The sequence below is a fragment of the Aphelocoma coerulescens genome, chromosome 1A, assembly GCF_041296385.1.
Source record: "Aphelocoma coerulescens isolate FSJ_1873_10779 chromosome 1A, UR_Acoe_1.0, whole genome shotgun sequence".
Classification (NCBI taxonomy): domain Eukaryota; kingdom Metazoa; phylum Chordata; class Aves; order Passeriformes; family Corvidae; genus Aphelocoma; species Aphelocoma coerulescens.
The window spans coordinates 1258770-1280625 of record NC_091014.1 but is presented as its reverse complement, the minus strand read 5'-3'; the positions used below and the strand labels follow the sequence as shown (position 1 = coordinate 1280625).

Sequence of the window (21856 nt, the reverse complement as noted above, 5' to 3'; positions counted from 1 at the left end):
ACTTTGGTGGCCATTAATGAGGGAAAAAATAGCACAACCTCAGGAGTTTCACTTCCCTGTTTCATCTGTTGGAGGGAAATGGGCTTATAAAGCATTTTTTGTGGCTTATTGTGGCTTCTGGGGACAGGACAGAACCCTCCAAGCAAATTCCCAAATTTTCCAGCCACCCCCAGAGCCTATTCCCGTCCCCAGCAGGGCCGGGGTTGTACAGCCTGACTCCTCCAGCTGATTTCTAGAGTTGCAGCCTTGGAACAGCTTCCTTCTTTGCTCCAGCCCTCTGGAACACGCTAAAATACAGCTGAGCTCTGGGCTTGGCAGCGGCAGGGCCAGGAGCTGCCAGCTCCCCTCTCCCGGCAGGGACAGGGACAGGGACAGACACGCCAGCCCATGGTTCCAAGCCCTGGTTGTGGCACAGGGCAGCTGGATCCCACTGGGAACAACTGCTGGAATCTCCTCCAGCACCGACACGAGGGGCTGAGCTCAGGTGTGGCAGGGCCGGGCTGGAAGGGGCTGGGAGCAGCCTGGAATCATGGAAGGTGTCCCTGCCCGTGGCAGGGGTGGCACTGGGCGGGCATTAGGGACCCCTTCAGTCCAAACCATTCCAGGATTTCCTGGCTCTCTTGGAGCCCCTCAGCACAAGGAGCGCTTTGGCTGCAGAGCCTGAGCTCCCAGCTCTGGAGCAGGGAGTGAGCCCAAGCCTGAGCAGGATTCCCAGCGGGAGCGGGACCAGGCACACGTCGGGTGGGAGGCTGCAGGCCCAGAAATAGGCTGTGGATGATGAAGAATTCTGGGATCTATTCTTGGCTCAGGATTGAGGCGTGATCTGGTGCCTCCACCAGGCATCAGAACAGGATCTCCCAGCGCCAGTGTGACATTAATCTGAGCAGCCCCGCGGGGAGGAGGGGACGAGCTTTCCTCCCTTCTCCCGCAGCCACAGCCTCTCCCGAGCACACGGCGCTGCTCTGGGAGCTTTTCCAAACCCCAGCATTTCTGTTTGGCTGCCTTCTGGGCCGAGTGACCAGGCCTGGTTCAAATCACACAGCTCTGAGTGCCCGCAGCACAAACACCCCGAGGAGCAGGCCCGGCTCACATTCCTTGGCCTGCGGCACCCTGCTCGCTCCTGGGGCTGCAGGGAATGTTCCTCCTCTGCCCTGGGGAATTTTATCCCGCCTGGCAGTGCGGGGAGCACGGGCAGCCGGGGCAGAGGCTCCTGCGGGAGCGGCGGGCTGTGGCGCAGAGTTAATTATAGCCGCCAGGGTTGGGCAATGTTGTGTTTGTGGGGTTGCTGCGGAGATGAGCGGCAGTCCCAGCGCAGCCCCGGAGCTCCGAGCGCGGCACCGGGGCTGCGCTTGCGGAGCTGCACAGCCAGCCTTGCCCAAATATGGTCCAGACCCAGCCGGGAGCTTCCAAGGCTCAACCCGGCTCTGGGATCAGCCGGCTCCTGGGACCGGACCCTCAGCCGCTCCTCCTGAGTGCACTGAACTCTGCTGTCCGGGGAAATCCCTCTCTGCAGCTTCCCCTGCCCCGCACCAGCAGCCCCTGGGCTGGGCAGAGCCGACCGCAGCAGGGCTCCAGCCGGGATCGTCCCGGGATGAGCTGAGGAAAGAAGTCCTGGGATCTCTGGGGTTTGCACAACAGGAAACCAAAAATGCTTTGGGAAGGTCCTCAGTTCATGGAAACCTCCTGTGGAGCCAGGCTGGGAGAGCTGGGAATGCCCAGCCTGGAGAGGGAAATGCTCCAGGGAGAGCTGAGAGCCCCTTGCAGGGCCTAAAGGGGCTCCAGGAGAGCTGCAGAGGGACTGGGGCCAAGGGCTGGAGGGCCAGGAGCCAGGGAATGGCTTCCCAGTGCCAGAGGGCAGGGCTGGATGGGAGATTGGGAATTGGGAATTCCTGGCTGGGAGGGTGGGCAGGCCCTGGCACAGGGTGCCCAGAGCAGCTGGGGCTGCCCCTGGATCCCTGGCAGTGGCCAAGGCCAGGCTGGACATTGGGGCTGGAACAGCCTGGCACAGTGGGAGGTGTCCCTGCCATGGCAGGGCTGGCACTGGAGGGGCTCTGAGATCCCTTCCCACCCAACCATTCCAGGATTCTCTGGCTCTGTGATTCCAACACTTGCCTGTCCTGCCTTGTGACTCTGGGAAATTGTCTGTAAAGGAATGGGGATCCTGGATGTGACCTTCTGCCCATGTGAGTTCCCTGGTCAGGTGCAGGGCTGTATTTCCATTCTAATTTAAACCCTTCAGCCCCCACTTTTTATACTTCTTAGATGTTCTAAGCACTTTTATTACCCTTTTAATTCACCATCAGTTTTCTCCTGCTCGTCCAGGCGGGAATGTTTGTGTGGCTGCAGCACAGTCAGCCATGGGACAGCCCTGGGACAAGGTTAAAACTGGTTTTTGTTGCAAGACAAAGAGTTACTGAGCAAAAAATGTCCAATATTTTTTATTCAGGTTATTTTTCCTATATTTTCCTCCTGTCCCTCGTCTGGCAAGAATCAGCTCCAATGCGGCAAGTGCAAATAAAGTGTTACAGGCTTTATTACAAGCCTGCAATAAATCATAATCAGCATTAATTAGCAGTGCATGGGACAGGGCAGTGTTTGTGTAAGTGCAGCTCCTCTGCTCCCAGATCAGGGGAGTTCATCAGGGGCAGGACAGGCTGGGCAAGGACCTTAAAGGGCTGAAACTGCACAAACAGCATGGGGGGACCAAAGAAGTGCCAAAAATAAACGACCACAGCCCTGGGGGTGATGCTGCTGGTGGGAGCTCAGCAGCTTGGCCATGGGATTCCTGTGGAAAACTGCTCCTGCCCCATGGAGCTGCCGCACACTCGGGGTGCCTGGGGGGACACTCGGGGTCACTTGGACACCTCTGGGCACTCTGGAATCATGGAATGGTTTAGCTGGAAGGGGCCTTAAAGTCCATCTCATGCCACACCTTCCACTATCCCAGGGTGCTCCAAGCCCCGTCCAACCTGGCCTTGGGCACTTCCAGGGTGGAATTCTTCCTTCTCACACCTTCTCTTTACAGTGGTCCCACTCCTCCTCTGCGCTGGGACTGACCCTGGCAATAAATAACCCCCAAAAGCGCCTCGGTTTTCCCCAGCCCCTCAGGAAATCTGCCACAAAACTGTGATTTATCCCCGATATTTCCCATTTCCCAGACGTCCATGAGCAGGAAGCAGCTCGTGCATTGTATTCACGTGCCTGAAATCCCACAAAAACCACCGCGTCAAACAATCCCGGGGCACCCTTTGCCCTTTGCCTTGGAAACACCCCCGGGGCAGCTCCCGGGCCTGGCACCGCCCCCGGGGCTCCCAGGTGAATGCTCATTCGCGGGGAAAACTTCTCCAAAACGAACCGATGTCATTTTCTCACCTTTTGTGACCGTAACTGTAGCGTCAGGTGGCTTCTACAACAGAATTCGCTTAATGTAAGAACTCCCTTTCAAGCGCTGCCTCAGGTTAGGTTACACAATTAAGCGTGCATTAGGCAGGTGGAGAATACGAGTTACAGCGGGGCGGGTTCGTGTAAATTCAAAAGATGTAACTTTTTACCCCTTCCTGAGCTTGATTTGTGGAAATCTCCTCCTCACGCCTGGCAGGGAATAAACGGCGTCTCTTTTCTAAACGGTGTTTGGAGCGCTCCTAAAATCGGCCCCGCGGGACGGGCCCGGGGGGCTGCGCACGGTGATCGGGGAGGCTCAGACCGGGCACAACCGAAGCTCGGGGAGGCTCAGACCGGGCAGAGCCAAAGGTCGGGGAGGCTCAGACCGGGCAGAGCCGGAGGCCGGGAAGGACCGGGGCTCGGGGAGGCCCAGACCAGGCACAACCGAGGGTCCGCCAGGCCCCGGCCAGGCACAGCCAGAGGTCGGGGAGGCTCAGACCGGGCACACACGGGGGTCGAACAGGCCCCGTCCGTCACACACAGGGGCCGGGCGCCGAGCGGTGAAGCCGCCGCTGGTTCAGCAGTCCCGAAGCCGCCACGCCGCCGCCATGACACCTCCACGGCCCCGCCCGCGCCGCTCTGCGCGCCCGCTCCCGTCTCGATGGTGCGGGCGGCGCGCTCGGGACCTCCTGGCCGCCAGGGGGCGCGCTGGCGCGGGGCGGCGGCGCTGGGCGGGGTCCTCCCCTCCGACAGGGGGCGCGGCGCGGGGCGGGCCGCGGGCGGGCGGCGCCGTCATGGACGCGCTGAGCCGGGCCGGGCCCCGGCCCCGCCGCGCCGCCGCCGCCTCCCCCCTGCCCTGGGGCCGCTTCGCCGCCTGGATCGACTGCGTGTGTGTGGTGACCTTCGACCTGGAGCTGGGCCAGGCCATGGAGGTGCGGGACAGCGGCTCGGGCCCGGGGACACCGCGGCAGGGAGCGGGGGTGAAACGGGGGTCAGGGATTGGGGGTGTGGAGGGGTCAGGGATGGGGAGAGAGGGAATCGGGGATGGCGGAGTGAAAAGGGGATCAAGGATAGGGATAGAAGGGGATAGAATGGTGTGTGTGAAAAAGGGGTCAGGGATGGGGGTGTGGAAAGGGGGTCAGGGATGGGGTGAGGGCAGCGAACAGGGAGGGGAGGGGGGGTTCCAGCAGAGATTTGGGGTGAGAGGGATGGGGGATGTCTGTGGGGTGGGGGGTGCACAGGGCAGGGAGGGGCCAGGGCAGCATCCAAGAGACCTTTATGGATCCCTTCCATGGAATAAAACCTCCCCAGGGTGACACATCCCATGGAGCCAGGCTGAGAGAGCTGGGAATGCCCAGCCTGGAGAGGAGAAGGGTCCAAGGAGAGCTGAGAGCCCCTTGCAGGGCCTAAAGGGGCTCCAGGAGAGCTGCAGAGGGACTGGGGCCAAGGCATGGAGGGCCAGGAGCCAGGGAATGGCTTCCCAGTGGCAGAGGGCAGGGCTGGATGGGAGATTGGGAATTGGGAATTGCTGGCTGGGAGGGTGGGCAGGCCCTGGCACAGGGTGCCCAGAGCAGCTGGGGCTGCCCCTGGATCCCTGGCAGTGGCCAAGGCCAGGCTGGACATTGGGGCTGGAGCAGCCTGGCACAGTGGGAGGTGTCCCTGCCATGGCAGGGCTGGCACTGGAGGGGCTCTGAGGTCCCTTCCCACCCAGCCGTTCCTGGATTCCAAACGCACAAATTCCCAGCAGGCAGGGCAGGGAGGTGTCCGTGCAGGATTCCCGGGGAAGGGAAGGTCCCTCGCTGGGCTGGAGCAGAGCTGAGCCCCTTGGGGGAGCAGAGGCGGTGAATTGGGATGGGAAGGGCTGGACAGTCGTTCCCAGTTCTCTGGAATATGCCAGTGCTGCTCCTGAAGGAGGATTTGGGGGAAGTTGGGTTCCTCAGGGGCTGCTCGGTGCTCTGAGGACAGGCAGCAGGGAAGTGTGGATTTCTCTGGGCCTGAGGATCACCTCCAACTCCTTCTTATTTCTCCCGGGACTGTGGGAGTTGCTCTTCCATTTGCCCTTTTCTAAGGATGTTGCTCTGGTTTTTGGAGGTTTGAGCCTTCCCAATTTTAAATGCTGGAGCTTCCAAAGGGAATGGGAAGCAGGATGGACCAAGTCCACCTGTTGCTGCTCCCTTGCCTTGAATACTTGACTATTTCTTCCCGTGGAGCCTGAAAATGAATAAAAAAATCTCCTCCAGACCTGAGTTTCACCTGTTTGATCCTTTTCCCTGCAAAAGCAGGCCTGAAATACCCCAGGAAAGAGAGGAATACTGGGATAATAACTAGCACAGAGGATTTAATGCTTTGTAGCTGTGTTTTAATGTGTCGAGCTGGGTTCTCACCTGTCTGGGTTTCTCGGGAGGGGCCTTTGCAGATGGGGGATGCAGGAATGTGGTTTGTTCATCCCTGGAAAGGAATTTTCCTTCTTTTTCCTCCTTTTCTCCCTTTGTCTGCCTAAGTTTCAATGGGAAAATGTTCCTCGTGTGGCAGAAATGACTTAGGAAAACTGGGAACATCTCAGTGGGGAGGACACAGCCCCAGTGTCCCCGTTCCTTTGGAAAAGCAGTTCCAGAGGGAAGGGGGAGGAGCAGGGATGAGACACTGGAAGGGAAGCCAGGAAGAGGAGAAGCTGTGGGGGCTTGGGGCGCTCTGGGGGCACCAATTTAGGGGCTCTGGCGGTGCAAACTTGGGGTCTGTGGGTACAAACTCAGCATTTCTTTGGGTACAAACTCAGGGTGTTTGGGTACAAATTTGTGGGAGGTCTGCGGGTACAAACTCAGGGGGATCTCTGTGGGTACAAACCTGGAAGGTCTCTGAAATTCAGCTCTGAGAGAGTCAGAAATTCAAAAGACTCTGAGAAAGATCCCAAAGGTTCTGGAATTCAGTGATTCCCACTCTGCTTCCACAGGCAGCGGGGAAGCTGTTGGAAAGCAGAACCCAAATGAAGGCAGAAATTCAATGGAATTCCTGTTTCTGGCCCCTCCACCCTCAGATAATCGGTGACAGATGGCAAAGGGAACAGGGAGGGGGAAGCCACTTTTGGGGCGCTCCTGCCTGCCCCCCCCCGCAGCCCTTTGCCATCCGAGGCTCCGACTGCTCTCCCACGCTGCCACAGAACCTGGCAATTCCTGCCCCTGCTTCCAGACCTTCCCTGGGACAAGGCTGCTCCCCCAGTCCTCCCAGACAGGCCACTGGTGGGGCTGGGCTGCTCCAGAGGCAGTTCCCGGGATGTTGGCCAGGTTGCCATGACAGCAGCCCCAGGCACCTCCCGAAATCCAGGGATTTGGGCGCCAACAACTGGTGTCACTTCCATGCTCCTTGGTTCATGTGGAATCACATTAGGATGTGATTGAAGCCCTTTTGGGCTGCTCTGGGGATATCCAGGGACTTTTGCACATCCAAACTTCCTTTTCATTTACCTTTTTTTGCCTTTTGGAAAGTTGTAGTGACTCAGATTCCTTCTGGCTTGGATCCAAGGTTTTGAACTTTTGGGTATTTGATGATTTTCCCCCACCCCAAACACAGAGAAACATCAGAGTTAAAGTGAAGGGAAAGCAGAGATGTGGAATTAAGGTTGGAAAAGACCTCTGAGATCATCAATTCCAGCCCTGGAAGTTAGATCCTGATTTTCCAACCGCTTTCTTGCAGAAAACCCCCCCCAAAATCCAGCAGGAGAAGCAGAAGCCTTGTCCGAACCCCTGCTCTGAGTTAGGCAGCAAATGTCGAGGAAAGCACAATTATTCCTGGGATTCCCAGGCTCCTCGTGGATCAGGCTCCTCATGTCCAGGGCTCCCCACTCCTGGTCTGGCTGTGATTCCCAGGGAATTAACAGGATAAATGTTTGGGTGGGGATTAATTGGTCCCAGCCACAGGAATGTGTTCAATGTCCTGGTGCAGAACAGGGGGAGCAGGGAAGTGATTCCCTGGGACAATCCCAGTCCCTTCCCCTGCAGCGTCCCGGCCTTCCCTCTCCCTGCTGCCCCATCCCTGGAGCTGCTCCGGGATCATTTTGCCTCTGGATTTCTCAGCTTTCTTCTCCCAGTGCGGGCTCATCAGCATCGCTGTTAATTGGGAATTTGGCTGGCTCGGCTGGAGCGCCGCCTTTGCCAAGGGATCCGCGGGAATTGTCGGAGCTGGGTGAACTTCCAGCCTCTGGCACGGGGCCACCCGAGCTATTTATAGCCTGGAGAGGAGAGTCAGGCGCTGATTTGAGCTCCTGATTGGAGCAGCAGCTGCCTCTGGAGCAGAACTCCTGAGGCTGAGGACGGAGCTCCATGGCCCAGCCGAGCCCGTGCCGGCTCCTTTCGGCTCCGCTGCAATTCCTGCACTTCCCAGTCAGCAGAGGCTCTGTGGGATCCTTCTCCTCAGGAACCTGCACAGGAACCTGCTCCTGTGCCCCCTCAGGTGAGACCCCACCTGCAGAGCTGCCCCAGCCCTGGGGACACAGCAGCAGGACCTGGAGCTGCTGGAGAGAGTCCAGAGAGGCCTCGGAGCTGCTCCAGGGCTGGAGCCCCTCTGGAGCCAGGCTGGGAGAGCTGGGGGTGCTCACCTGGAGAGGAGAAGGGTCCAGGGAGAGCTGAGAGCCCCTTGCAGGGCCTAAAGGGGCTCCAGGAGAGCTGCAGAGGGACTGGGGCCAAGGGCTGGAGGGCCAGGAGCCAGGGAATGGCTTCCCAGTGCCAGAAGGCAGGGCTGGATGGGAGATTGGGAATTGGGAATTGCTGGCTGGGAGGGTGGGCAGGCCCTGGCACAGGGTGCCCAGAGCAGCTGGGGCTGCCCCTGGATCCCTGGCAGTGGCCAAGGCCAGGCTGGACATTGGGGCTGGAGCAGCCTGGCACAGTGGGAGGTGTCCCTGCCATGGCAGGGCTGGCACTGGAGGGGCTCTGAGGTCCCTTCCCACCCAGCCCATTCCAGGATTCCCTGACTCTGTGACTGCCGTGGTCTCCATGGATTATGAGAACCACAGACTCAGGTTGGAGAAGCCCTCCAAGGTCATCAGGTCCAGCACTGATGGAATTCCTCCCTCCCAGGGGTGTTTCCCCAGCCATGGCTCATAACCCTCTCTGTGCCACCCTGCACTGCTGTCCCCACCCCTCATCCCACCCACACCCACCTGCTTTTTTCCAGCTACATTTCCAGGCTGTCCCTCCTGTGTGTCCTGTCCTGATGGAACAGATGTTTGCACATCTGGAATGCTCCCTGAGGATCTGGGGGTGTTCATGCACTTGGCCATCAGCTCCCAAGATTAAATCTAAAGCAGGAGCCTTTGAGTCTGTCCCCAAATCCAAATAAAACCAGGCTGTGTGACAGGTTCAGAGTTGAAATCATCCCGGGTGCTTTCCTGTAGGATCTCTGGGATCAGGGGGTTGTTGTGGGGAGCTGTGGGGCACAGGGGCTGACAGGCTCTGCTCTCTCTGCAGCTGGTGTATCCCCACGACTTCCGGCTCACCGAGAAGGAGGTAACCACCCTTCCTCCCCGTTTCTCCCTCCTTTGGGGGCAGCTCTGGGGGGGTCTCACTGGCTGTTGGTTTTTTTGCAGAAAACGAGCATTTGCTACCTGTCCTTCCCAGACTCCTACTCAGGTAGGTGACTCTGGGGGTGACAGGAGTGTCCCTGGTGGAAGGACAATCCCTGGGCTGCAGCGGGGGTGAGGGGCCAGCAGGGAGCACCTGGGGCTGAGCCAGGGGCTCCTGGTGCTCTGCTGGGTGAGGCCCCCAGGAGCCTGTGCTCCAAGGAAATTTCCAGTGGAGCCAGGAGGGTGAGTTCCCAGGGGTGTCAGCTGTCACATTCCTGCGTTTGGGAGCAGGAGCTGGGGAGGGGATGCTTCCCAGCAGAAATGTCCCCAAACCTGTGTTTGTACATCACAAAGGCACAATGAGATATAAATCTGCTCCTCCAGCTGGGCCCTGGGGCTTTAAGAGGTGGGTTTCTGCACTTCCATGGAATCCTGGAATGGTTGGGTGGGAAGGGACCTTAAGTATCATCCAGGGACACCTTCCCCTGTCCCAGGCTGCTCCCAGCCCCAGTGTCCAGCCTGGCCTTGGGCACTGCCAGGGATCCAGGGGCAGCCACAGCTGCTCTGGGAATTCCATTCCAGGGCCTCCCCACCCTCACAGGGAAAAGTTTTTTCCTATAGTCCCTTTTCCTTTCCCTTCCCATTTCCCTTCCTTTTCCCTTCCCTTTTTCCTTCCTTTTCCCTTCCTTTTTTCCTTCCTTTTTCCCTTTCCCTTTCCTCTCCCTTTGGGATTTCTCCGCTTTGGTTTCTCCCCTCTGTCCGTCCCCACTCCCGTGCTGGATTTCCCCGTAGCCCCACCCCCGCTGCAGCAGGGCCATTCCCAGCTCCCAGCTCGCTGTCCCTGTGTCCTGTGCTGTCCCTGTCCCAGGTGGCCTCGGGGACACCCAGTTCAGCTTCCGGCTGCGCCAGGCGGGGGGGCCCCGCAGTTCCCCGTTCCAGGATGACGGGAGGTACAACCGGGAGGCCCCGCTGATGCTGCAGGTGGGTCCCGGCCCTGCCCTCCCCTGCCGGGGGGAAAAGCCGAGGATTCCATGGGTTTGGTGTCCCTGTGGAAAATCCTCCTTTCCTTTGGCTGTGGGAGTAGTGAGAAAAGGAGGATTCAGCACAGGGGATTCCTTCCGTGCTCACAAGGAGGGGGAGCGGGACAGGGAACTGCTGGGGGACGGAATGGGATTGGGGGGGCAAAGGTGGGACTGGATCGGGGGAGAGGGAACTGAATTGAGTCAGGGGGGACCTCCAGCTGTTTTGGGAGCTGGAGGGGAGTTAGGGACACCCCAGTTTCACTGGGAGAGGGAACTGAATCCAGGAGACCCCAGTTATTGAGGGAGAGGGATCCCAGCCTCAGGGGGATCCCAGCTGGGAGAGGGAACTGAAGCAGGGACACCTCCCACTGTGCCAGGCTGCTCCAGCCCCAATGTCCAGCCTGGCCTTGGGCACTGCCAGGGATCCAGGGGCAGCCCCAGCTGCTCTGGGCACCCTGTGCCAGGGCCTGCCCACCCTCCCAGCCAGCAATTCCCAATTCCCAATCTCCCATCCAGCCCTGCCCTCTGGCACTGGGAAGCCATTCCCTGGCTCCTGGCCCTCCAGCCCTTGGCCCCAGTCCCTCTGCAGCTCTCCTGGAGCCCCTTTAGGCCCTGCAAGGGGCTCTCAGCTCTCCCTGGAGCTTCTCCTCTCCAGGTGAGCACCCCCAGCTCTCCCAGCCTGGCACCAGTTGTGTCTCCTCCTGTCCCCATGGAAGCTCTCCCGGAGGGCTGGGATGTGCCAGAGCAGGGGGGTGGCTCAGGAGGGGTTGGTGATTGTGCAGCTGGGCTGTCCCTCACTCTCTGTCCCTCTGTCCCCCTCTGTCCCTCACTGTCTCTCTGTCCCTCTCTGTCTCTCTGTCCGTGTCCCTGCAGCGAGAGGCTGCTCACTATTTCGGGTACGTGTACTTCCGGCAGGTCAAGGACAGCTCCATGAGGAGGGGCTACTTCCAGAAGGTCAGTGCTGAGTCCAGATCCCAGAATCCCAGAATCACTGAGGCTGGAAAAGCCCTCCCAGCCCATCCAGTCCCAGCTCTGCCCCATCCCCACCTTGGCCCCAGCCCAGAGCCCTGAGTGCCACCTCCAGGAATTCCTTGGACACCTGCAGGGATGGGCACTCCAAACCTCCCTGGGCAGCCCCTGCCAAGGCCTGAGCACCCTTTCCATGGGGAAATTCCTGCTGATGTCCACCCTGCCCCTCCCCTGGCCCAGCCTGAGCTGTTCCCTCTTGTCCTGTGCCGGTCCTTGGGAACGTCTCAGTCCCAGCAGTGTCCTGAGCTTTGTGCTCTCCACGTCCAGGAGCTCCTTTCAGGCTCCTGCTGATGCAGAAGTGAATTTTTCCATCTCCACTAAACCAGTGAGTTTTCCACTGGAACAGTGGGATTGCTCGGGGAAGGAACTGTCACCCTTGAGTGGGTTTGGATTCAAAGGGCCAACTTTGGGGTGGGACAGGAGGTGTTTAAAGGGCTCTCGCATTCCTCATTAATGCATTCATTAATGGTTAGAGGAGTCAGTGTAACAGTGAAACCCCCCTGGGGCTGGGCTGGGGCAGTTGTAAAAACAAGGGTTTATTTCACAGGGAAGCCCCAGTGAGAACAGAAACGGCCCTGCTGGACACTATTCATTATTCCAAGTTCCTTTGTCCTTCCCCAGAATTCCTTGACTTTGTTTATCTGCCCAATTCCCATTTCTGGAGTTGCTCCTTTGTGTTTCCCCACCTGGAATGGTTTTTGGGATCTTTGAACCCACCAGCAGTTGATTTTTATTCCCTCTCCAGCTGCTCTCTTGCCAGGCCATGCTCCCATCCCTTTGCTCTCCCAAATCCCGGCTCACGAGCAGGTGGGCAGCAGGAATTCCACCCAAGTGCTGCTTGGGAGCTGCTCCATGGATTTTGGGTTGGGTTTTTTGAGTTTATCCCTCTCTGAGCAGTACAGAGACGTGCAGTGGTGGGGTCAGGGGGGTCCTGATCCCAGATGTGCCTTTCCCAGTCCCTGGTGCTCGTGTCGCGCCTTCCCTACGTGAACCTGTTCCAGTGCCTGCTGCAGCTCATTGCTCCGGAATACTTCGACAAGCTGGAGCCCTGCCTGGAGGCAGGTGAGCTGGGGGCAGGGATTCCAGCTTGGCAGTGCAGGGGTGCATCAGGAGGTTCCTGAAAAACAGCTGAAATGCTCCAAATGGCTTTGTTCTGGAGCAAATTCCAGCAGGGAAGGACTTCCTCCTGCTTGTCCAAGTGATAGCGAGGTGTGAAGGAGGGATTGCTGGGAAGGGAGGGGATGGGGCTGTCACTGTGGATGCAGAGCATTCCCAAGGAGTGCAGGGCATTCCCAACACCAGGAATCCACTGCCCCTCTGCCAGGCCTTTATTGCCCGCATCATTCTTCCTGCTTTACCTGCTCTGGGTTTGCCACGAGCCAGGGGGATGTGTGAGCTGGGAACAGGGAATAATTCGGTGTCAGAACCCCAGGATGAGCTGGCTTTTCCCTCAGGTGACTCTTCCCTCCCCTGTGTCCCTCAGTGTGCAACGAGATCGACCAGTGGCCCCCGCCGGTGCCAGGCCAGACCCTGAACTTGCCCGTGATGGGAGTTGTCATCCAGGTACCTGGGCTGTGCCAGCGGGAAGGGACCTGTATCCCCCAGTCCTGGATGTTAAATCCCTGTTCACTCCACATTCCCAACCTTTCCAGTCCAGCAGTTGGAACTGGTGACCGGGTAAGTTCCTCCCCTGCCGATCCCATCCCAGGGTGATCCCTGCTCTCTCTGCACTGCAGGTGAGGATCCCGTCCCGGGTGGACAAGCCAGGCTCCAGCCCCGTGAAGCAGTGCAACCAGGAGGTGAGGGGGTGGCACAGAGGGAGCAGGCTGGGAAGAGCTGGATCCTGAATCCTGTTGGGAACCCCTTTGGCCTGGGATCAGTGTGGTCCCCGTGGTTCCACTCCAGGCTCTCGTGTCTGGAGTCACACAGGATTCTCTGCACCCGATCTGGGTGCTTTCCTCATTGTCCCCTTGCTTTTCCTGGGAATTCAGGCCCTGCTGGGTCTCCTGCCTTCACCTTCGAGTTGTTTGGAATTTGCTTTGGATTCGTGCCCCTTTCCCTTCCCTCTGCTGTGACTAACACTGCTGTGGTGCCACATCTCTAACCCTGCCCGGCTCTGTCTGTCTCAGGCTCTCTCCCACCAGAGGAAACCCTGGAAGATAAAGGAGCAGACGAGGGCAGCCCTTCCCATCTGGGAAAGAAGGGAATCTTCCTTAGTTATAGGCACAGGAGTTAAACTGGGATTGAGTGCTGCACCCAGCCCTGCTCCTGCTCACGCCTCAGGGTGGGAACCTCGTTCCCCACGTTCCGTGTTCCTCTGTGGCGGGTTCTCGGTGCAGGTGGAATTCCAGCCGGATGCTCCCATCTCCTCACGGTTCACTAACAGTTACTAACGGGCTTTTCTCCCTTCCTCATCCAGAATCTGTTGCCAGCCCCCCTGGTTCTCCCCAGTGTTCATGAACTGGATCTGTTCAGGTGAGAGGCTCCTCCCAACCCTCTCCCCTCCTCCTGCGTCCCTCTCCCTGCTGGGAGCATCCCACGAATCCCTGGGATGGTGTGGAATCGGACACTGCTACGTTCCAGGGACTCGTTTGCGATGCTGAGCGGGGTTGGAGCTGAGGGTTGTGCCCTGGACAGCCCCGGGGCAGGGGAGGGGCCGTGTCCTCCCCAGCTCTGCCCAGAGCATCCGCGGGAGTGTCCCAGCCTGGAGGTGCCATTCCCGTGGCCATCCTCTGGAATCCAGGGGTGTTCTGCTCTCTCAGACACACTGAGAGCAACGTTTTCCATGGGAACATCCTGAGGTTTAACAAGGCCGAGTCCAAGGTGCTGCACCCGGGTCAGGGCAAGCCCTGAGATCAATCCAGGCTGGAATGAGCAGCTGGAGCAGCGCTGGGAGAAGGATTTGGGGGTGCTGGGGGTGAGAGCTGGACCTGGCCCAGCCCAGAACCCCCCAGCGCTGGGCTGATCCCAGTGGGCAGCAGGGGAGGGGGGATCCTGCCCCTGTGCCCAGGTGAGACCCCACCTGCAGAGCTGCCCCAGCCCTGGGGACACAGCAGCAGGACCTGGAGCTGCTGGAGAGAGTCCAGAGAGGCCCTGGCATGGCAGGGCTGGCACTGGAGGGGCTTTGGGGTCCCTTCCCGCCCAAACCATTCCAGGGTTCCCTGATCACAGATTGCCTGGCTTTGCTTACAGCGTTCCCTTTAACCTTGTGTAAAACAACTGGGTGACACCTGAATTCCCCTGTGGAATGCTAAAGGTCCATCCTAGATCTCAAATTCCCACATGGAAGCACACCTGGGGGGGCTTGCAGGCCACAGTCTGGCCTGTCCTGAACTGCCCCTCTGAGCTCGGCCTGTTCCCATCATCCCAGGTGCTTCCAGCCGGTGCTGATCCACATCCAGATGCTGTGGGAGCTGATGCTGCTGGGGGAGCCCATGGTGGTGATGGCACCGTCCCCAACCGTGTCCTCAGAGATGGTCCTGGCCCTCATCAGGTAACACCCTCGGTCTGAGGGACTGGGAGCTGGGACAGCAAATTCTGGCAGCTTCTCCCTCTCCCATCTGCTCTGTGCTGCTCACCTGGGTTGGGTTTAGTTTGGTTGTGGAAACTTTGCAAGACAAACTGCAAATATTCCATGCTGATATTACAGCAAGGATAGAGAGGAGTACAAAGGAATCTCCCCTTATGGTTCCAGCCCTGAGGAACGTTCTTGCCCAGCTCTGAGCTCTGTCTTAGCACAAAACTCCACAAACCTGGAGCTTTTCCAGAGAGGTTCAACCAGGCCAATTGCCAGGTCCTGCCCTTGGGTCACCCCAAGCCCCTGGAGCACTCCAGGCTGGGGCAGAGGGGCTGGAAAGCTGGGAAAGGCCCTGGGAGTGCTGTGCCAGCGGCTGGACACGAGCCCAGGGGTGCCCAGGGGGCAGGAGGAGGCCGATGGCCCCTGGGCTGTGGCAGCCCCAGCGTGGGCAGAGCCTGGGGGCAGGGAGTGTCCCCTGTGCTGGCCCTGCTGAGGGACCCCCTGGGATCCTGGGGGCAGCTCCGGGCCCCTGCGGGCAGGAGAGCCCTGGAGGGGCTGGGGCGTGTCCAGGGCAGGGAGCTGGGAAGGGTCTGGAGCCCCAGGAGAGGCTGAGGGAGCTGGGAAGGGTCTGGAGCCCCAGGAGAGGCTGAGGGAGCTGGGAAGGGGCTCAGGCTGGAGCAAAGGAGGCTCCGGGGGGACCTTGTGGCTCTGCACAAGTCCCTGACAGGAGGGGGCAGCCGGGGGGGTCGGGCTCTGCTCCCAGGGAACAGGGACAGGAGAGAGGGAACGGCCTCAGGCTGGGCCAGGGGAGGGGCAGGGTGGGCATCAGCAGGAATTTCCCCATGGAAAGGGTGCTCAGGCCTTGGCAGGGGCTGCCCAGGGAGGTTTGGAGTGCCCATCCCTGGAGGTGTCCAAGGAATTCCTGGAGGTGGCACTCAGGGCTCTGGGCTGGGACCAAGGTGGGGATGGGGCACAGCTGGGACTGGATGGGCTGGGAGGGCTTTTCCAGCCTCCCTGACTCCCTGCCAGTGTCACCTGTGGCAGGACAGTGCCCTGCTCCCGGCCCCATCCCAGGTGCCCCGTGCCATACCTGGGGTCTCTGTGCCGTGCCCAGGGTGACCGTGCCGTGCCCAGGGTGACCGTGCCATGCCAGGGTGACCGTGCCTTGCCCAGGGTGACCATGCCTGTCCCTGTCCCCCCAGCTGCCTGGCCCCGCTGCGCTACTGCTGCGACTTCCGGCCCTACTTCACCATCCACGACAGCGAGTTCAAGGAATACACCACCCGCACCCAGGCCCCGTGAGTGCCCCCTGAGGCGCCCTGCCACCCCTGAGGGACACCCAGAGCCACCGGGGCTCAGCCTGTCCCCTCCTTCCAGGCCCAACATCGTCGTGGGCGTCACCAACCCCTTCTTCATCAAGACCCTGCAGCACTGGCCACACATCCTGCGGGTGGGAGAGCTGCGGATGTCGGGTGAGCTCAGGGTGAAGGGTGGGCTCAGGGTGCCAGGGGAGCTCAGGGTGCCAGGGGAGCTGGGCTCAGGGCTCTGTGGGGCTGGAGGAGCAGCTGGAGACTGCAGGGAGCTGCCAGGGCAGGGATTCCTTCCCTGCATTCCCGGGAGAGCCCAGCAGCCTCAGGAGCTCTGGCCTCTGGCTCTGGCTGTGTGTGGGACAAGCACGGAGCTGGGGCAGGGAGTGGGGAGCAGGAATTGCTGTCCTGGAGCTTCCAGGAGAGGAAAAGCCCTTCCTGGGCAGGAAATTGAGGAGAGGAGGAGAGAGGTGGAGAGAGAGCGAGAGAAACCTCCTGTCCTTCATTGAGCACCTCTGTTAATGGGGAAGCCAAGGAGACCCCGGGGATGAGGAGCTGTTTTAGCACATCCTTGTTCCAGAATTCCAGCCAGGAAGGGAGCTGGGATTGCTCTGAGGGTGGAGGGAAGAGGGACAAGGGCAGGGCTGGGTGTCCCCCTGGCAGAGTCCCACCAGGAAGGCACAGAGCCTGAGTTGTCCCCTGTGTGTCACAGGTGACCTGCCCAAGCAGGTGAAGGTGAAGAAACTGGCCAAGCTGAAAACCCTGGACACCAAACCAGGTGGGTGGAGGCCTTTCCTCAGGCGTCCTTTGTCTGGTTTGCCCTTCCCTGGGGCGTTTGGCAGCAGGAGCTTGTGTCCGTTCCCTGTGGATCCCAACGAACGTCCCTGGTGCTGCGCCCACCTCTCTCTCCTGACCTGCTGCCAGTGCAGGACAACTGTGTATCTTTGGGAGGGAAAAGGCCAAAATCAGCTCATGGGACGCCCGATGTGGGGATTTCCTGGGTTTATGTCATGGATCACGCCTGCTTTTAGCTGCTGGGGGCGGCAGGAATGTGCTCACCAGACAGAGCTGAGCGTCCATCCCAGGCCGTGCCAGGAGCTGCTCCCGGGGAGTTCCCTCTCCCTGAATTCATTGTGGGAAGTTGCTGGAGGGAGCTCAGTGCCCTTTAACGCTGCTGCACTGGCAATGCCATCATTTTCTATGGTTTGTAAATGATTTTTGGGATTCCCCGCGGAGCTGCCTGGGTTTGTGCTGGGATCCTCAGCCCTGTTCTCCATGCCCCCTGCAGCAGCACCTCAATAGGCAAAAATGTGTTTCTAACTCCTGCTTTTTTCCTGATTCCATGTTTTTCCTGTCTAGGAATCTACACTTCCTATAAAACATTCCTTCACAAAGACAAAACCCTGATAAAAAGGCTACTAAAGGTGAGCACTCCCAGTCTGTCCTGGGTGGAAAAACTGTGCCAGGAGCTCGGTTTGAGCAGACAGGGCTCTCCAGAGGAGCAGAATTTACAGTTTGGGATGATTTAGTCCATACTGGGACACGTTTGTCATGCCAGGTTTAGGATTTTTCACTTGGTGTTAAGGGTTAAATCCTGATGCTAACGATGAACTGGGGGGGAACAACTGATATCAAACAAAGAGCCTGAGAAAAACTGGGTTTTGTGTAGTGAAACTTGAAATTTTAATGGATTTGAGTAGAGGGTGGAACCTGCGCTTTGGGATCTGGATGTTGGGATCTGGATGTTGGGATCTGGATGTTGGGCAGCACTTCAGGCTCCCTTGGCTGCAGAGCTGCAGGTTGTGTGTGACAGTGAGGGACACCTGAGTGACTCCAGGCTGTGACACTGGGTGGCACCTGGGTGACTCCAGCTGTGTGTCACACTGGGTGACCCGGCTGTGCCATGGCTGGCACTGGGTGACCCTGGCTGTGTATGACACCAAGGGACACCTGGGTGACACCAGGTGATGCAGCTGTGACAGGGGGTGACTCCGGGTGACCCGGCTGTGCCGTGGGTGGCACTGGGTGACCCGGCTGTGACAGAGGGTGGCACCGGGTGACCTGGATGTGCATGACATGGGTGGCACTGGGTGCCGGGGCTGTGTGTGACACTGAGGGACGGCTGGGTGACAGCGGGTGCTGGGGCTGTGTGTGACACTGAGGGACGGCTGGGTGACAGCGGGTGCTGGGGCTGTGTGTGACACTGAGGGACGGCTGGGTGACAGAGGGTGCCGGGGCTGTGTGTGACACTGAGGGACAGCTGGGTGACAGTGGGTGCTGGGGCTGGGGCTGTGTGTGACACTGAGGGACAGCTGGGTGACAGAGGGTGCTGGGGCTGTGCTTGCAGGGCATCCAGCGGAAGCGCCCGTCGGAGGTGCAGAGTGCTCTGCTGAGGAGGCACCTCCTGGAGCTCACCCAGAGCTTCATCATCCCCCTGGTGAGTGCTGGGGACACCTCAGGGGACAGCGGGGGACGGGAGCAGCACCTGGGACAGATCCAGGACAGGGAATCCTGGAATGGTTGGGTGGGAAGGGACCTGAGAGCCCCTCCAGTGCCAGCCCTGCCATGGCAGGGACACCTCCCACTGTGCCAGGCTGCTCCAGCCCCAATGTCCAGCCTGGCCTTGGCCACTGCCAGGGATCCAGGGGCAGCCCCAGCTGCTCTGGGCAACACCAGAGGCTTCTCAGGTATAAATTATCATTTTTATTTTTATCTTTTCTTGCTTTAGGAGCATTACATGGCCAGCCTGATGCCTCTGCAGAGGGCCATCACTCCGTGGAAGGTGGGGTGCACTTCCCAGTCCTCTTTCCCTGTGGGATTGGGAATGGTCACAGGGTGCTCGGCACATACCTGGGAACCTCCCCTGTTGAAGGAAGAGGGTTTTTCACTCCTTTAAACATTAATTAAAGTTTGAAACAACCCTTGGGACAGATGTTCCCAGTTTTGCCAGGAGCTGAATTACCGGGAATCTCACATGAAGATCAGCCTGGGGGTGTTTTTATCCTCTGTGCTTCCTCTCCCACTGGAAGTGCAGCCCTCATTTCCCTGGCTGCATTTGGGGTTCTCTGATGTGGACTTCCATGGATTAATCTGGATTTTCCCTGTGCAGAATCCGCCCCAGATCCGCCCGTTCTGCCAGGAGGATTTCATGAAGAGCCTGGAGCACGCGGGCCCCCAGCTCACCTGTGTGCTCAAGGGGGACTGGCTGGGGCTCTACAGGTGAGACCTGCAGGGAATCCTGACCCCAGCACAGCGAACCCTGCAGCAGCACTGGGAACAAACAGGGAACTCGTCCATGGGTTAACTCGGGATGGGCAGGAAGAGCAAATCCAGGGAAAATTCAGCCCTGGGCTTGGTGTGTTTTAGGTGAGTGGAGACCCTGCAGGGGAGCTTGTCCAGGGCTTTCCTAAGGTTAATTCGTCCTGGATGGGATGGAGAAGACACTTGGAGCAATAGGAGTGGGAAAAATCCGGAAGTTGGATACTTGAGGAAGGAAAATGGGAAATGCATGGATATGGAGAGGGAAAAAATCCCAGAAAGTGATCAGGAACAATAATTACAGAGTTATAAAATCCTGGAATAGTTGGGTGGGACGGGACCTCAGGGCCCCTCCAGTGCCAGCCCTGCCATGGCAGGGACACCTCCCACTGTGCCAGGCTGCTCCAGCCCCAATGTCCAGCCTGGCCTTGGGCACTGCCAGGGATCCAGGGGCAGCCACAGCTGCTCTGGGAATCTGTGCCCATGTCCTGGTGTGTCCCACAGCCAGCTCCGTGTCCCCCTGTCCCCTTCCCAGGGCCACCTCAGGGAGCTCTGGGGCACGGGGGGGTTGTTGGATGGGATTGTCCCTTCCAGCTCTGGGACCCCACAGTTCCACGATTCCTGACCTCTCTCCACAGGAGATTCTTCAAGTCGCCCAATTTCGATGGCTGGTTCCGGCAGCGGCACCGGGAGATGACCCAGAAGCTCGAGGCCCTGCACCTGGAGGCCATCTGTGAGGCGGTGGGTGACAGTGCCAGTGATCCCTGACACCTGTGTGCCATCCCTCTGGCCCTTCCCAAGCCAGGCTGGAAGCACCAAGGGCTTTCAGTTTGTCCCAAGTATTTGGAAGAAATTCTTTCCTCAGAGAAGGGAAGGCTCCAGGGAGAGCTGAGAGCCCCTTGCAGGGCCTAAAGGGGCTCCAGGAGAGCTGCAGAGGGACTGGGGACAAGGCATGGAGGGCCAGGAGCCAGGGAATGGCTTCCCAGTGGCAGAGGGCAGGGCTGGATGGGAGACTGGGAATTGGGAATTGCTGGCTGGGAGGGTGGGCAGGCCCTGGCACAGGGTGCCCAGAGCAGCTGGGGCTGCCCCTGGATCCCTGGCAGTGGCCAAGGCCAGGCTGGACATTGGGGCTGGAGCAGCCTGGCACAGTGGGAGGTGTCCCTGCCATGGCAGGGCTGGCACTGGAGGGGCTCTGTCGCTGTTCCAGGAATGAGGGTGAGAAATCCCCTGCTTACCTTTACTTCAGGCTTTCCTTAGGGGAATCCCTTGGGAAGTGTCCCTGAGGGAAGCCACTCTCTCCTCAGGACATCGTGGCCTGGATGAAGGACAAGTCTGAGGTGGAGATTGTGGACCTGGTGCTGAAGCTTCGGGAGAAGCTGGTGAGTCCCTCCCTGTCCCTGCGCTCCTTCCTCTCCCTGGGTGGAGAGAAATGCGGGACATGGATCACCCCTTGCCTTGGAAAACCTTGTTCTCCCTCCCTGGAGGGCTGGGAAACTCAGGGAAATTCTGTGTTTGTGTGAAATCCTCAGAGCTGGGAGGATCCAGGGATGTTCTTTACCTCCTGAGGCTCAGATGGTGTTTCCTGCCTGTTTTTATCCTGAACTGCAGCGGCCATGTGCCAGGGGCAGGGGGAAAGGCCTTGGAATGTGTTAATTCCCATTTCCAGAGCCCGGGGCAGGGGAAAAGGCCCTTGGAATGTGTTCATTCCCATTTCCCGTGCAGGTGAGGGCCCGGTGCCAGCACCTGCCCGTCAAGGAGGAGACCCTGCAGAGGGTGAGTCTCTACATCGACACCATCATCGGCTCCCTGCCCGAGGACCTGCAGGCCGTGCTGCACCACCCCTGAGCCTGGCAGGGCTCCTGGAGCGGGAGAACCTTCCCAGCCGCTCCCAGCCCGCCGGGGCAGCTGCGGCGGCCTTCGGAGAGGAGCTCCTGCCCCGATCCAGCCGGGATCGCACCTGGGGCCACTTGGAGCGCGCGGGGCGGAGCCGGGCGCTGCTCCCGGAGCTGGGCCGGGGCTGGCCCCGGGAGTTGTCCCCTGGTGGCCGCCAGCAGGGCAGGAGTGACCCCAGGGCTCCGGGCGTGTGGGGCCTGCTCAGACACTTCAACCACGCTTGGATCCTCGGCATTCCCACGGCCCCATCCCGCCCGGGAGAAGCAGGAGCAGCCCTGGGGGGGCTGTGCTCAGGACAGCTCCCGAGGAGGATGAGGAGGTGACAACATCGTCCCTGTCCCTGGACAGCCGGTGGGAGCGGGAGGAGGAATTGCTGGACATGGAATGCTGCTCTGTTTCTCCAGGGCAGAGCCAGAGGAGGGGCTGGAGCATCCGCAGGGATCAGAGCTCCCGGAGTGCCTGGGAACGGCTTCTGGGAGGAGCTGGCCCCAAATCCCATTTATTCTGCTTGGAAACCCAGCCCGAGCTCCAGGGGCACAGCGGGGCCGGGGCTGTGCCCGAGGCACTGCGAGAGCTCCTGGCAGCCCCTTCCCAATAAAACCCGGAGAAGCTGATCCCCGCAGCCTGTGCCGAGCAGGAGCAGGCCCTGCTGCTCTGCCCCTGCTCCAGAGGCAGCTCCTGTGCCTGGGACCCCCTTCCTGCCTCGGGAATGGATCTGCTGGGACCAGGGCATTGCTGCTCCCAGACTGCACTGCACCACCCGGGGGTCCTCCCAGGGACGGAATTTTAGCCTAAAAAAAGGGATTTGGGAGGGATGCAGGAGCCTGGAGGGGTCAAACCCAGCACCTCTGCACGGGGCAGGATTGTGGGATTGCTCCTGCCCTGAGCTGGGGCA

General features: G+C 59.7%; 1 protein-coding gene across 3 annotated transcripts; it reads left to right on the top strand.

Annotated features, from left to right (window-relative positions):
* The first annotated feature begins 4169 nt into the window (after window positions 1-4169).
* Window positions 4170-21575, top strand: DENND6B (DENN domain containing 6B). 3 transcript variants are annotated; one of them, XR_011155924.1, is made up of 21 exons: window positions 4170-4313; window positions 8841-8879; window positions 8960-9002; window positions 9804-9916; window positions 10831-10911; window positions 11943-12048; window positions 12470-12549; window positions 12723-12785; window positions 13406-13461; window positions 14357-14479; window positions 15706-15801; window positions 15881-15975; window positions 16523-16588; window positions 17170-17234; window positions 18158-18247; window positions 18539-18592; window positions 18920-19029; window positions 19707-19809; window positions 20373-20447; window positions 20791-21280; window positions 21366-21575. XR_011155924.1 is itself a non-coding variant. In XM_069033467.1 (20 exons), the coding sequence occupies exons 1-20, from the start codon at window positions 4176-4178 to the stop codon at window positions 20911-20913; spliced, it is 1677 nt and encodes a 558-aa protein (XP_068889568.1). In that variant the 5' UTR covers window positions 4170-4175; the 3' UTR covers window positions 20914-21575. The 3 variants fall into 3 exon arrangements, 2 of the variants coding, with proteins under 2 accessions (XP_068889568.1, XP_068889554.1); XM_069033467.1 differs by having other exon boundaries at window positions 10873-10911; window positions 20791-21575; XM_069033453.1 differs by having other exon boundaries at window positions 20791-21575.
* Window positions 21576-21856: the final 281 nt, after the last annotated feature.